The sequence below is a fragment of the Dichotomopilus funicola genome (genome assembly GCF_033296635.1).
Source record: "Dichotomopilus funicola strain CBS 141.50 unplaced genomic scaffold C8A04scaffold_87, whole genome shotgun sequence".
NCBI lineage: Eukaryota > Fungi > Ascomycota > Sordariomycetes > Sordariales > Chaetomiaceae > Dichotomopilus > Dichotomopilus funicola.
Genome location: NW_026944108.1, coordinates 1 through 13,701, shown reverse-complemented (window position 1 = coordinate 13,701; position 13,701 = coordinate 1). Strand labels below are relative to the sequence as shown.

Genomic DNA, 13,701 nt, shown 5'->3' with positions numbered 1-13,701 from the left:
CCATTCGCCCATCCATCCACCGCTTTCACAATGGCTTGAGGGAGCCAGTGCCAGTGAGCCAGGCTCGCCAGGGTGATGTCCTGTTCTCCTCCGCTGTAACTCTGTGATGGCCAAGTTGGGCAGCACCGTCCTTTTTTCGACTGACCGTCATCCCACAGGGTGCATGGGCGATCATCTTCATCCATCTTAGGTTTCAGGGTTTATTCAGCAGCGCTCTGCTTGGTTTGCTGAGTCCTACACTGGTTATCGCTACCATCGCTTTGCTGTAAAAATTATCTGGCTCGACTCGGCCTCAGGAACTTTAGGACTCCAGGCGATTCTTGCTGGAAGCAGTCTACAATTCTGCTCGATTCCATATCTCGGATTGCCCGGTGACAACGGAGACGACCTGGGCAAACAGTGCGCCCCGGCTTGCCCCCCTCTCTTTGTGTGACAGCTGCTGAGCGAGGCGGGGCGTGTGAGGCTCGGCCCCGTGGCGCGCGTCACTCGCTTGGGCGGCCCAGCCTGCGACCGCTACGATTCGACACCCTGGCCACAGCAACTCGCCTTCCCGCCACGCTTATCCCAAAGCAAGCTCTCTCTGCGCTCGAGGCGAGGGTGAGAGGGTGGAAAGAGTGTCGTGTCGAAGAGAAAGCCCAAAACAGGGCTTTCAAACCCTCGAGTGCTGACCTCGAGGCTCGACGGCAGTGTTGCACCCGTCGATCGAGTGACTGAGTGACACGACCACCCTCACCCGGGTCCCCCGAGACTGCGATCCCCCCTCGCCCCCCCCCCCCCCCCCCCCCCCCCCCACCCTGCCCTACCCGTGCTACTGTCCCGGCTGGCGGGGTGTATTATACTGTACCGATGCTCCCCTTCCTTGAAGTCGATCACCTCCCCTCCTCTTCATCGTTCTACTCGGCTGTGCTCCAACCGCTTGGGCTTCACTACTTGTCGACCGAAGGGGGTCATTTTCCATTTGCCACCTTCGGTAACGCCTTGGGGACCCCTATTTTCCAGATCCGACAAGTCGCCTCCAGCAGAGAGCGGCCACTCAAGACCTCCCGCATTATCTTCAGCGCTCCTTCGGTAGCCGCGGCCGGGTCCTGCTTCGAATTTGCCCGGCAATCCAATCCGAATTCTCGGGACCCCCACCCGCGCCGCTCCTCCGAGAGCTTCGCAAGTGGCGTCTCTGCGAGGTGGTTAGACACCCCCGGTGGCGGCGCCGTGGTGGTTATAAGTGACCGCGTCGGGAACGTTATGGAAATTGTCCCATCACCGGCTTCAGGATACCCTCAAGGCTTTGGCGGAACAACCTACCCCTACGCCGGCTCTCAAATTGTTGAGGAACCCGGCAAGATTCTTAAGTGGAACTACGGGATCACCAGCTCATCTACCCCCACGCGCTCTTCTGCCCATCGGTTCCACGCTCACGGATATCCCGGTGGCGACGGTGGTGACAACGACGACGACGACGAAGACGACGAAAATCCACCACCGGTTCCCAAAATCCGACGGAGTGTCACCACCCGCTCCGCCGTCTACGAACCGGCGACCTCAGCTCGGGAAAACTCCCACGGCCTAAGCGCCGGTGCTGTCGCGGGGAGTGTCCTCGGGACCGCTGCCGGAACTACTGGAGCTGCCGGCACTGTCGCACTAAGCAGTGCAGTCTCGTATCCGAAGAATTACGACAGTAACCGCGAAGAGTACCCCCAGCCCTACGACAACATGCCGTCCTTTTCGCGCCGATCGACCTTCCCCGAGCGGTACGACGTGTATACCACGGACCACAAGAGACAGTACTATGGCGACGATGATCGCTACGTCCGGGACAAGTCCCGCTCCCGAGGCGGAGACCACTACTACACCGCCGCCTCTTCCGACCCTTACTACCAACGCGCCGCCCCAGAGTATTCTTCACGTCACGCCCCAGCCGACGCCTACCAGTCTTCACGATCACGCGCTTCCTCAGTACAGCCCCGGGGCGAGTCTGCCAGCTACCGCGATCCCTACGCCACTGCCACCTACACCACCACCAGTGATCTTCCCGACCGCCGAGGCTACAGCAGTTCGCGCAGCGCCCGACACCCACCCATCGTCCAGCGTAGCTACACCTTTGATACCCCCGACCGCGACCGCGACACCTACGTCTCAACCCGCAGCCACAGATCCAACAGCACCGTCCGCACCCCTGGTGCTGCCCCTCTAGAGATCAGCCGTGACCCCTACGACTACGGCCAGACCTCCACGCCAAGCTACCACGGAGGAGGAGGTCGAGTCGTGACGACGACCACCACGACGTACAAAGTGCCGCGCAGCTACAGCCGCGAAAACAGCAGCAACAGCTACCTCTCCGCTCGACAAACTCCCATCGCAACGTCAATATCGACGCCGATGTACCTCTCAGCACGCGATATGCCGTTGACGAGAAGCCAGACAGACATGGGGGTCTACGCATCGGGACGGGACGGGGGCAGGGATCGAGAGCGCGATCGGGGCAGGAGTAGGGAGCGAGAAGGCGGCTATGGGAGGTGGGATGTCGATCAAAGAGGCGGATATGGTGCTAGTGCTGGCGGCGGTGGTGGTAGTGGTGGGGCTCGGTATGATGGATATGACGGGTATGGTGATGGGTACGATGATGACGACCGGTCGGATGCCGGTAGTGTAGAGCCGGACGATAGTATTAGCTGTGTGGGTACAAGGAGGAGCGGGCGGGGATATTGAGTCCAGTCAGGCGTTTTTTTTTCTCCCCTTCGCCGACTAGGACGATGGGAGGCCAGGAGACGACAGCGATGGGAGGGGGGCGATTAGTGGCCGTTGTGTTGGCCGGCTGGGGGGTTGTTAGATTGGGTATTTCCTTTTGGTATTTTTACATGTTGAATTACTCGGGGTGCTCAAATAGGTGATTATATTTTGTATGATGAATGCTTTATTTTGGCGTCTTGCTGGCGTCCCTGTCTATCATGAGCACTAGGGGGCGTCTTTGAGAGCTGGTGTATATGATTCCGTCTTCGAGGGTCACAATGAACCTTGCTTTTCGCGATCCTTCGTCTACCACGTACACCTTTTCGAATAAATATGTTGCAATATATGCCAAACATGATATGCGTTGTTCCAAATCCAGGCCCCTGGTATGGGCGCCGTAACACCTTCTAAGATCTGACTAAACTTTACCGTGGCTCGGGCCAGCTTACTACACTCTACTCTGTAAGTTTGTACATGTTATTGGCTCCACAACAGGCGGATGACGACCCCAGTCCCGTCGTCCAGTCCGCAGCACCTTTGTACACTACGAACCCTCCATGCTTGATGGGTTGTGTGCGACGATGAATGCGATGTAAGAATACACGGGCAGTCCAATGTGCACAAAGTGTACTATGCAGGTTGAAAACGGGCCCTGTCCACATCCGCAACTTGACCCACAACGACGTGATTTTTCTAGGGAAAACCTCAGACAGAGGGTGCACGTTTTTTATTATTGTAAATGCTGTTCACTTCCGCCATTTTCATTACATAGTACATAGTAGCTGCCGTCATGTTCAGGGACTGGGACTGTCTCGACCTAAGTTGCGAAGCTTACAATCAAACAGGGGCCGACCTTTTGCTCGCCAGGATGTGGGGCTCCGTCACACCAATCACTAATGCTAACGGAGATTTCCCGTCCCTTCCGTTTTGTGCCTCAATGATGGATCCAGAAAAACGGTCGAAGCGCCCGGGTGTGGACCTTCCACTTGTTGGTCTGTCTTCCTGAGAAAACACTTGTTAACAGTATTAAGACAAACGCAGGTGACTTCGCTCTAATTAATCCTCTGTTCGTTCTAGATGGCAACGTCAGTTACATAGCTCCACCAATATCCGCCAACCACCGTTCTCTCGCGATTATCAAAATTGAGTCGTTGGGTCCCTTGAAGGATGGGAGAAATAAGAGGCCCTTCAACGACTCACGGGAGCTCCATGTTCCCCATATTTTTGCCCACCGAATTCCACGTTTTGTCTCCGATTGTCGGAATCCGATGAGGGTCCTCCTCGATCTGCCATGCACCTCATCAACCCGCGTGCCGTCAATGTGGGACGGCAGATTGTGAGGAACGTGAACGTGGGGAGCAGGACACCATCGAATTAGTTCACCAGTAGCTCATTGGCAAAGCACCATCCGTTTGTCGTATGTGTCGGAAGAATTGGGTAACCCCCGCTCTGAAGACGAAAAGTTTCATCAAACCTGCTTCAGTGAAAAAAAGGCCCGCCGGTGGTCGAGCTCCCGCGAGTTGAGCTCCCGTGAGTCAATCGCCTAACACCCATCCCCGCCAAGGTACTTTGAGCATCACGAATTCATCCCAAACACACCACAAGGTAGTTACCGCACTCACAACCCAGCGTTACTCGCCCAAAAAAAAAAATTTCGGCAGCCCGGTGCTAATACGCACAGAATTGCTACCGGCACACCGGTGAAATTCCGTCTGACGCAATACAATGATTGATCTTGATCTTGGGGCGTCCATTCCCCCACATACAGCACATGTACGCCTGACTAGGTACCTACCAAAAAGTGCTTGAGGTTCAGTCCGACTAACGCTATTTCTTGCGGTCCTTAGGCTGTGAGCGTATCGCTACCAACATGGAAGTCCAACATTGGCTATGAAGAGGGCGAAGATTGGGTCGTCGGCCGCATGGTCACAGGTTATCCTCGGTATGCCCCTCTTTCACTTGCCGCTCCGAGTTGTCTCGTGCCTCGTTTCATCCTAACCCTCCGCTCAGCTTCTTCATACACCGGAGTATCCAAGCCTTCATTGCCGACATTTTGGACAGCCTTGGCAGGAAAGACTCCAAAGCCTTCCTGTTCCCGACCCGCCAAATTGCAGACCGATGTGTCTCGTTCGTCAAAACACATGCCCCCCCAGCCGCCTTTTCTTCTCTAAGCACCGCTCATCTTGTCCTGGATACGACGCAGCCGACATCTGGGGCCCTGGCGGCTCTCTCACCAGCCATTTCTGCTGTGCTTTGCTCGCAGGAGGCATTCCCCTTTGTCAAGCAATACTGGCAGCACACGGGCGACGGCGTATCCAGCCGCAGGGCCGAGTTCTGTCACAATCTTTTCAAAGATGGCCTTCTCCGTTTAGATGAGGAAGGCTCCGTACGAACCACCCAGAACGTTCCCACGAGTCCAAAGCCGTGCCGAGGGCCCAAACGGTACCAGCGGCCTTCATCGGTCGAAGCGACAAAGGCGGCACAATCACCAAAGCCCGCTCCAGACGGGGACGCGGGGCTTCCTGACCTGCACGAGACATCCCGTTTTTTAGAAGAACGATATGGCAGGAATCTCGATGTCTCGTTTGTCCACCCCGCCAAGTCCGCCATAAAACGGCGAATCGCGGGGGCCCTCCGTGGCGTTAGCGAGCTCACCACGGCACCACCACCCGAGCACGAGATGGAGTCCAACTCGCGTGGGATTCCCAACCTCAAGGAGGAGGATGTATATCTCTTCCCCTGCGGAATGAGCGCCATCTTCAACTCTCACCGGGCCCTTCTCAGCGCCCGTGGGAGCATGAAGAGTGTCAATTTTGGTTTCCCCTATGTGGACACCTTCAAAGTGCTCGAGAAATTTGGCCCCGGTGCCGTCTTCTACGGACACGGCTCGGAAGAGGATCTTGACGACCTGGAGAAGCGCCTCCAGGGCGGCGACCGCTTCCTTGCCCTATTTTGCGAGTTCCCGGGTAACCCACTGCTAACCTGTCCCAACCTCGTTCGCATCCGGCAGCTGGCGGACAAGTACGACTTTGCCGTCGTCGTGGACGAGACTATTGGCACCTTTGCCAACGTCAATGTGCTGCCCTTCGCCGACATTGTAGCGAGCAGCTTGACCAAGATCTTTTCAGGCGATTGCAACGTCATGGGTGGCAGCGCTATCTTCAACCCAAACAGCCGGTACTACTCTGCCCTGAAAGAGTGGGCAGAGGCAGGCGCTGATGGCGCTGGATACGAGGACACCTACTGGCCCGAGGATGTCATGTTCATGGAACGCAATAGCCGCGACTTCGCCTCGCGCATCGATCGCATCAACACCAACGCCGAGGCCATTTGCGACGTGCTCCGCACGTGTCCCATTGTCAAGACCATTTTCTACCCCAAATACAACACCTCACGGGCCAATTACGAGGCATGTCAGCTGCCTGGTGGAGGTTACGGCGGCTTGTTGTCGGTCGTCTTCCATCGCCCGGAGCAAGCCGTGGTGTTTTACGATGTCGTGGAAACGGCAAAGGGGCCCAGCCTCGGTACAAACTTTACGCTAACGTCACCCTACGTTCTGCTTGCTCACTATCAGGAGCTAGATTGGGCGGAAGGTTTCGGGGTGGACCGGAATCTGATCCGTATCAGCGTTGGCCTCGAGGAGACGGACCATCTCGTGACGATAATGAGAAATGCGTTGGAAACCGCAGCGAAGTAAAACGGCGATGTTAGGGTGCAGCAATGGGTGACAGCCATAGCAAGGGCTGGTGGGGAAAGCAACTAGTTCAATAAAAATAAAAACACTAAATCAACCGCTGGTCGCTGCCATGTGGTATCGTGCTTCCTATCCCTATAACGCCACTCGAGAGAGAGAAAATTCAACCCAAGAAACACACCGAGAGCCTCGAAACGCGGCGGCTCCTACATTACGAGACACTTTGAGGGATCGTCGGTGACGTAAATGTCACCGAGCAGCTCTTTGCGGCGCTCCCGTTCGTTATAGTCCTGCTTTTCTTTGGTTTCTTTAGGAAACCATCGCTCGAGGTGGCGTACGAGTTCCTCGTCGATGTGTGCTAGCGATATAGTCAGCTTACAAAGGTCATAACCCAACCGCTTCCACCACATGTAATTAGCTTACTCTCGTTTGCGCTTTGGACTACTTCCGCCCGACAGAGCGGGCAGTAGCGTTTTTTCTGGTTCTGCATTTTGATCATGCAGCGAATGCAGAACAGGTGCTGGCAGTCCAGCCTGATTGGGAGCCAGCAGAGGGAAAGACCTAGTTCCAAGCACTCCACGTCAGCCGTGTCTCGTACCTTGCAGGGCGCAGAACAAGTAGCTCCTATCGCCAATTGGTCATGGGGACGAGGGGCAAGACTTACAGATCGGACATGTATAATCCACAACCTGTGGAACCTGGGTGACGACCTCACGTGCTAGCTGGGCACATATGTCTTTGGAGATGGCCTCGGATATGAAATGAGCAGAGTACATTGCCTTGGGGAACGTGCTCTTTACTCCTAGGGAGGTCCGCTTGTCGAATTCTGTACCATATCAGTACAGGGCCTGCTCGCTTGAAAGGAATACAAAAGAAATAATACTATAAGGCTTTTCTCACTTTTAATAATTTTAGCCACCGCGGTTCGGTTCAGTTCCTGGAACTGCAGGTTTTCCAGCAGCGTCACGTTCAAGGCCAAGAAGTGAGTGTAGGCATTGGCGCTCGCCTCAATCTTGAATTGTTGCGGAAGCTGTCGCTTTTTGACATTCTCCTGGAACCATACCAGCTGCTTGCGCGCTTTCTCACTCTCACGCAGCCCGCCCGCCGATTCGCTCGTCGAGAAGAAAATCTGCGCTTCCAGATACACCTCAAAGATCTCGCGCCAGCGGTACAAGTCTGACTTGGAGAGTTTGATCAGGCCCTTCCGTGGTTTGGCCACTTCGGCAATCTCGTTGCCAAGGGTGTTGATTCTTACGTTCATCGCCTGTCTTTCATTCTCCTGTAGCGTATCTAGTTCGGTGACGTCTGACTGCAGGAGACTAAAGAACCGGGAATCCGAGTTCAGTGGAATCTTGACCCAGTCATGGTTGTCATTTCCCTCGGCGTTAGAGTCAGAGGACCTCTGCTCATCTTCAGACTCGGGCAAACTTCCCACAGCCGCATTATCAGGCGTAGGGGGTGTCGTCAACTCGCCCAGAGTCCTGGCTGGTTGATGAAGCTCGTGGCGATCTGACGAGAGGTTCGGTCTCACCACTAGTTTCGGGCGGAGCAGGTGAGCGGCGTCGGTTTCAAGTCGGTATTCAGCGTTATGGTCGGCCAGTAGCTGGTGGATCGTGTCGGGGGCGTAACCTTTCTTAATGAGTTCTTCGCGGACCTTACTCAATATCTTTTTGAGCTGACGATACGGGATGGCCTTCTCGACCCAGTGCTGGGGGTAGCGATCGGTGGCGAGGGCCTCTTGAAATGCGTGACCGAATTTCATGGTGACAGGCGTCGTGATGAAGATAAACGGGTAAGTTTAATGTTTGAAATGCACCCACTCATGGCGATCAGGGTGTCAGCGTGCCGCCGGGGCCTAGGATAAAAGCCAAGACAGATTCTCTAGTAAAAAGATAGCAGTGGATGCGTGAGGACCAGACCACGGCTTGAAGTCTCGGCCAGATAATTCATAAATGGGTTTTACGCCTGACAGTAAGGAAAATGGCTCATGGGAGAGGAACCGAGCAGGGGTTGAGAGAAGAAGAACCTGAAGGGAGGGAATAGCGGAGGATTAGTGCTGTTTTTGAGTGGGGGACCACACGACGCCACCAGAAAACATATTAGTTAGCCTTTTTAAGGTGTGGTCACAGGCGCCCAGGCTTCGGTGTCGAAGGCTGCTCAGGGTTTTACTTTCCGGTTTAGTTGGCATGGCCTCAGAAAAGCTGGAAACCAGAACGCCCCACCACTAACACCATCCAGGACCTGCCTGGTCTCATGGAAGAAGTGAATGAGAAATTTTGCCTGCCGTCTTATTTTGTCGCGTGACAAATTTCCAAGTTGGTCACTCGCATGCTGTGCTGAGTGAGCCAAGCGTTTTTGCCAAGAGAGGTGCAAGTCCCGGTCCCGCCAATCTAATTTATTCCACAAACCCACTGTTTAACCCCGCGGTGCCATGCTGCCGGTGCCCGTTTGTTACTTTCGCCCATGGGTCTGGCCCTCCTCCGTCATAGGGTTCTAATTTAGCTCCTTTAGCCTGCCGAGGAACTCGGATGCCTTTTGGGTTTGATACCCTCGTTCTAACACTCACTCTACATTAACCAGCCAAAGGGGTATCTCAAAACCGAAAAGGGGGGGAATATGGGTGCCGGACAGTCTGCACCCCGCGGTTCCAACTCTCCCGATGTGGGGCGTAAGACCTGTTATTATGAGCTGCTCGGGGTAGAGCCGGATGTCACCGACGAGGAGTGAGTTGGTGTCTTCTTCTAAGTCAATGTTCGTCTCGTTCGTGTGCTCGACCTGACCGAGGGCTGTCCCCAGGATCCGGCGAGCGTACAAGAAGAAAGCTCTCGAACTACATCCCGACCGCAACTTCAACGACACTGAGAACGCGACTAGACGGTTCGCTGAAGTCCAAACTGCGTATGAGATTCTATCCGACCCCCAAGAACGTGCTTGGTACAATTCTCACCGCGATGCGATTCTCAACGGCGAGAACGATATTGCTGGAACCGCGCCCACGGATCCGTCCGGCGCAAGCCATACTTCGGCCAACGCTATCTTTGCCCTGATGAGCCGCTTCAACTCGGGCGTGCCGATGGATGATTCACCGAAGGGTTTCTTTGGTGTTCTCAATGAACTTTTTGATCAGCTAGCCGCAGAAGAAATCGCTGCTTGTGACTGGACTGGGCTAGCGCCAACGGAGTATCCGACATTTGGTAAGGCCGACGATAGCTACAATGCGGTGGCGAAACAATTCTACCAAGCGTGGGCAGGCTTTTCCACCAAAAAATCGTTTAGCTGGAGGGACAAATACCGTTTACAAGATGCGCCCGACCGCCGAGTCCGACGCCTCATGGAGAAGGAAAATAAAAAGTTTCGGGAGGAAGGTATCAGGGAGTTCAACGATTCTGTGCAGTCCTTGATTGCTTTTGTCAAGAAGCGGGACCCACGTTACGTGCCCAACACACAATCCGAATCAGAAAGGCAGCAAGTTCTCCGGGATTCAGCGGCAGCTCAAGCCTCTCGATCCAGGGCAGCAAACCAGGAGAAGCTCGCTGAGTATGTTGTGCCAGACTGGGTGCAGTCACGGGATGATGCAGAGGACAACGATGAGTTCTCTATGTCGGAAGAAGAGGAAGAGGTGGAAGAAATCCAGTGTGTCGTGTGCAACAAGACATTCAAGAGCGAGAAACAGTTCGAAGCGCACGAGAAAAGCAAGAAACACAACAAAGCTGTACAGCAGTTACAACGGCAGATGAGAAAAGAGAACCAAAATCTAGACCTCGGTGGCGCAAGCCCGAACTTCCCGTCGCCCTCAACTCGAGCTGAAGACAGCGAAGACGGCGAGGACGGCGGGGAGGGGGGTGGCGGCGATAAATTACCCAACGACGATGCCACCCGCGAGACACGTCTGGCCGAAAAGGATGTAGTGGCCGACTCGTCCGGCCACCCACGAACGGGAAGCTCGGACTCCCTATCTCACTCAGATACAGAAGAAAACGACGAATATGCACCAAGATCGGCTGTTGAGGCACGTATCATGGACGGGGGCGCCAGGGATATGGGTGGTGCGAACGCCGGCAATATCCCAGATGTTGTGGACTCATTAACTCCAGCCCTTGACGGGTTGAACCTCGATGGCAGAGAAGTTGAAACGAAGAAGATGGGCAAAGCAAAGCTAAAACGAGAAAAGAAAGCTGCCCAACGGGCCGCTGAAGCCGATGTATTGAATGCTGTGAGTTTCTTACACAAAGCAAAGAAAATTATCCTACTACGAGATGCCGAATCTGACACCCGACACTGATAATCATCAGCACAAATGTTCCAGCTGCAAGGAAACCTTCCCGTCCCGATCTAGATTATTTGATCACATCCGGGATTTCAGCCATGCTGCACCCGTCCCTCTGCCCAGCGCAAAGGCAGTGAAGGGGAAGAAGCGGCGCTGAAAAATGGCGCGTTTCGTGCCAACGCTAATTTTCACACCTACCTCCGAAAACGCTGGTCAGGCCACATCCGCTGCAACGAAGTGGATGCTGGCGCACGGTGCCGAAACATGCTACCACCATGTTGTCGTTGAATAGAAACTGATGAACGGTTAAGGAGCAATATTCCGCTCCCCACCCCAGTATGTGGTGCCAAGCATGGGATAAGATGGTCTTAAACTTCAAGAATCGTATCTTCATCCTCCTCATCACTCAGCGTCTGAACTTCGTCAATAGCTTCAGCCCGACCGGAACCCATACCCCTCGATGGGTCATGTGGTGAGACGGTGATGATGGACTTGCCCTGCACATGCTTTACTCCGCTCTTCCACGTGTCCCAGTCATCCTCGTCCTTGATCAAGAATCCGATCAACATGCTAGGGTCCATGTCCTCGACATGGAGGTGGCGCAACCGACGGGTATGGCAAGAGTCTAGCTCTTCTGAGGTAAAGTCCTTTGGGTTGTCACGATATGGCAATGCTGGTCGGGGGTGGTGAGGATCAAGATAGAACAGCCATTGCCCCTGGACGCCGACGAAATAGTGCGATGACGACGGCCGACCACTGGGCAAGTTTTAGTGAATGAACAAAATCCCAAGAAGCTAAGGAAGAAAATCTCACCCAGCGATTCCAATTGACTGTTCCATTTGCAGTGTGGAGATGAGGGCTTCCTCGTATACTTGGTTGATCTTGTCAATACCCAACCTTGTACATACGAGAATTAAGGTCGGGTGAAACTGCTCCCCGTTGGGCTTGGCAGTGGCCATGAAGCTGTCCTCGTAAACGTCGGGAAGATCGCCAGTCGAATAAATCCGCAGTGAGGTCTCATGTTGGTTAACCAAAGCCCTCCAAGCCGTTAGCGGGGCTCATGCCTGTCGGAACGCTCAGGGTTAGGCGGTTATCTATGACCTACTGTATACACCGTGCCGTCGCGGACGGCCCAAACCACTCTCCCGGGTATTTTCCACACGCGACCGCTCCATGTTTGACAAAATTCTGGAGGGAATACGGGGCGCGGATGTCGTCGGAAAACAGCGCTAATATCTCACGCTCAGCCTCAGGGTCTATGGCTCTTCGCCAACCTAACCACGTGGATGTATCAGCATCAAACTCCCTGGCGAGGGGGGACGACGGGCGAGAGGCGTGGTGGGTTACTTACTACGTCCCAGCCGAGATATTAATAAGGCATTCGCCAGCAGGCTCTGGCCCGATCTAATCATACAGCCCCAGCCCGTATCTGACGAAAAGCCCGTGTGTTCCCCTAAAGAGGTCTTGAGCCGCATCGTAAACGACAAGGCTGCATTTGCCTTAGGGTCCGTGGACCTTGGGATCTCTTCGAATCCAGTTCGGTAGGTCATCCATATCCGAGATTCGAAGTCATCTAGAAAACTGGGTGGCCAACCGCTGTCATGTCCCGGGTCTTCGTAGGCTAGGGACGAGTCGAAGCTGCTCGAGAGGGAATCGGGCGGGGTGTGGGGTCGGGAACTGCTCGCTCCGGAGGTGGGCGTCGGAGTGGTCGCGTCATTTGCCGCGTTGGCGATCTTGATGGTACCGTCGCCCGGGGGGGTACTAGCAGTCAACCCTGATGGCTCTGCTTTGGTTCCAAGGGTGTATGAGCAGCCGAGGCACCAGGCTGGCTCGTTCGAGCCGCGGTCGTTGACCGGCTCTGGGTCCCAAATCCGTTGAAATATGCGACGACTAACGCGGCCAACTTCTGCCCCTGCCGCAAACGCAGCCTCCATGGCGTTTGCCAGCTGCGGCGAGGTGTTCAAAGCAGCGGACTGCCAAGTGTTGTTGCTCTGGCTTCGTGGTGGGGTCATTGGATATCGCGCGGTTTCGATTCGGTGGGTAACAACAGGTACGGAATTAACAGCTCAAAATTAACGAGTACCACCGGCAGGTCCCTGTCGGGGCGTCGTCGATGAAGAGAGCGATGGCAAGATGTCGTCGCTCCCTGGGAACGAAGCAAGCTAATGGATTGATTGATGGGAAACTTGAAAAGTCCTCTTAGCGCCGAGGTATACGCGAGTCTTTCTATTATCACCGTTGAGGGTTGTCTTATTTGGGAACGCAGGAGTCAGTGTGTTTAGAGCGATGTCAGATGTTGCTGTGGGAGCTTGGTTTTGAGGAGTGTTCTTGAGCCGGCCAAGATGCTGTGTCGGAGGATGATGGGGTGAGGAGCAGATGTCACAGCACATGAGCAGCTCTCAGCCCCACCGTCCTCCGCAGCAGCTGATGGCCAAGCTCAGGCAGCCAAGCTCCGACCGTTTTGGCTTAGCGCCATGTGGATGAATGTCATTCATGACGCTCAGGCTCAAGCTCACGCGTTATTCTTGAATGGTGCGTGCATACACTACATCAACCAAGCTCAAGGAACGGTGTTGAAATAGCAAATGTAGTATACACTACACTGCATTACGTGCTTACCTACAGAGTGCAAGTGTGGGTACCTATGGAACTGGAACCCAACTTCGGCGGTAGATTCGATCCCCCACCCCAACATGGAACCTGCTAAGCGTTTGTTGTGGCGAAGGGCAGCAGCGTCCCGAACAAACCGTCGGCTCCATTTTCAGAACATGGGGGAGGGGCGGAGCTGACTTTTTCGGCCAACCCATCCTTCCCAAAGAGAAAGTCCTTGGTAAACACTTTTTTTCGGTTTAGCAGCAACACATCAAGACCGGACTACTTACCTACTTTTTCCTATTTCGTCTAAAGTGACATATTTCTCACGCGAGGATACGGTTCGGCCCCTTAAGCGAGGCCGATTCTTCAATAATTACGAATACTTCACTTGATTAAAATCTCAAGTGAAACCAAGCTCGCA

The 13,701-nt window shown here is 54.5% G+C and overlaps 5 protein-coding genes across 5 annotated transcripts; 3 read left to right on the top strand and 2 right to left on the bottom strand.

Annotated features, from left to right (window-relative positions):
- Positions 1 to 846: 846 nt before the first annotated feature.
- Positions 847 to 2,703, top strand: C8A04DRAFT_15248 (uncharacterized protein; the record flags this gene model as incomplete). The annotated part of the gene is made up of 1 exon (XM_062778411.1): positions 847 to 2,703. The coding sequence occupies one exon, from the start codon at positions 847 to 849 to the stop codon at positions 2,701 to 2,703; it is 1,857 nt and encodes a 618-aa protein (XP_062633456.1).
- Positions 2,704 to 4,449: 1,746 nt separating this feature from the next.
- C8A04DRAFT_15231 (pyridoxal phosphate-dependent transferase) lies at positions 4,450 to 6,421 on the top strand (the record flags this gene model as incomplete). The annotated part of the gene is made up of 3 exons (XM_062778404.1): positions 4,450 to 4,497; positions 4,572 to 4,666; positions 4,735 to 6,421. The coding sequence occupies 3 exons, from the start codon at positions 4,450 to 4,452 to the stop codon at positions 6,419 to 6,421; spliced, it is 1,830 nt and encodes a 609-aa protein (XP_062633455.1).
- Positions 6,422 to 6,624: 203 nt separating this feature from the next.
- Positions 6,625 to 8,180, bottom strand: C8A04DRAFT_32370 (SPX domain-containing protein; the record flags this gene model as incomplete). Its single annotated transcript, XM_062782076.1, has 4 exons — positions 6,625 to 6,776; positions 6,842 to 6,979; positions 7,083 to 7,244; positions 7,319 to 8,180. The coding sequence occupies 4 exons, from the start codon at positions 8,178 to 8,180 to the stop codon at positions 6,625 to 6,627; spliced, it is 1,314 nt and encodes a 437-aa protein (XP_062633454.1).
- Positions 8,181 to 9,034: 854 nt separating this feature from the next.
- Positions 9,035 to 10,842, top strand: C8A04DRAFT_40172 (uncharacterized protein; the record flags this gene model as incomplete). Its single annotated transcript, XM_062784851.1, has 3 exons — positions 9,035 to 9,141; positions 9,215 to 10,631; positions 10,732 to 10,842. 3 exons carry the CDS (start codon positions 9,035 to 9,037, stop codon positions 10,840 to 10,842), a joined length of 1,635 nt encoding a protein of 544 aa, XP_062633453.1.
- A 211-nt stretch (positions 10,843 to 11,053) lies between these two features.
- On the bottom strand, positions 11,054 to 12,697 carry C8A04DRAFT_32368 (putative cysteine protease; the record flags this gene model as incomplete). The annotated part of the gene is made up of 4 exons (XM_062782075.1): positions 11,054 to 11,441; positions 11,499 to 11,723; positions 11,791 to 11,959; positions 12,037 to 12,697. 4 exons carry the CDS (start codon positions 12,695 to 12,697, stop codon positions 11,054 to 11,056), a joined length of 1,443 nt encoding a protein of 480 aa, XP_062633452.1.
- Between the last annotated feature and the right edge of the window lie 1,004 nt (positions 12,698 to 13,701).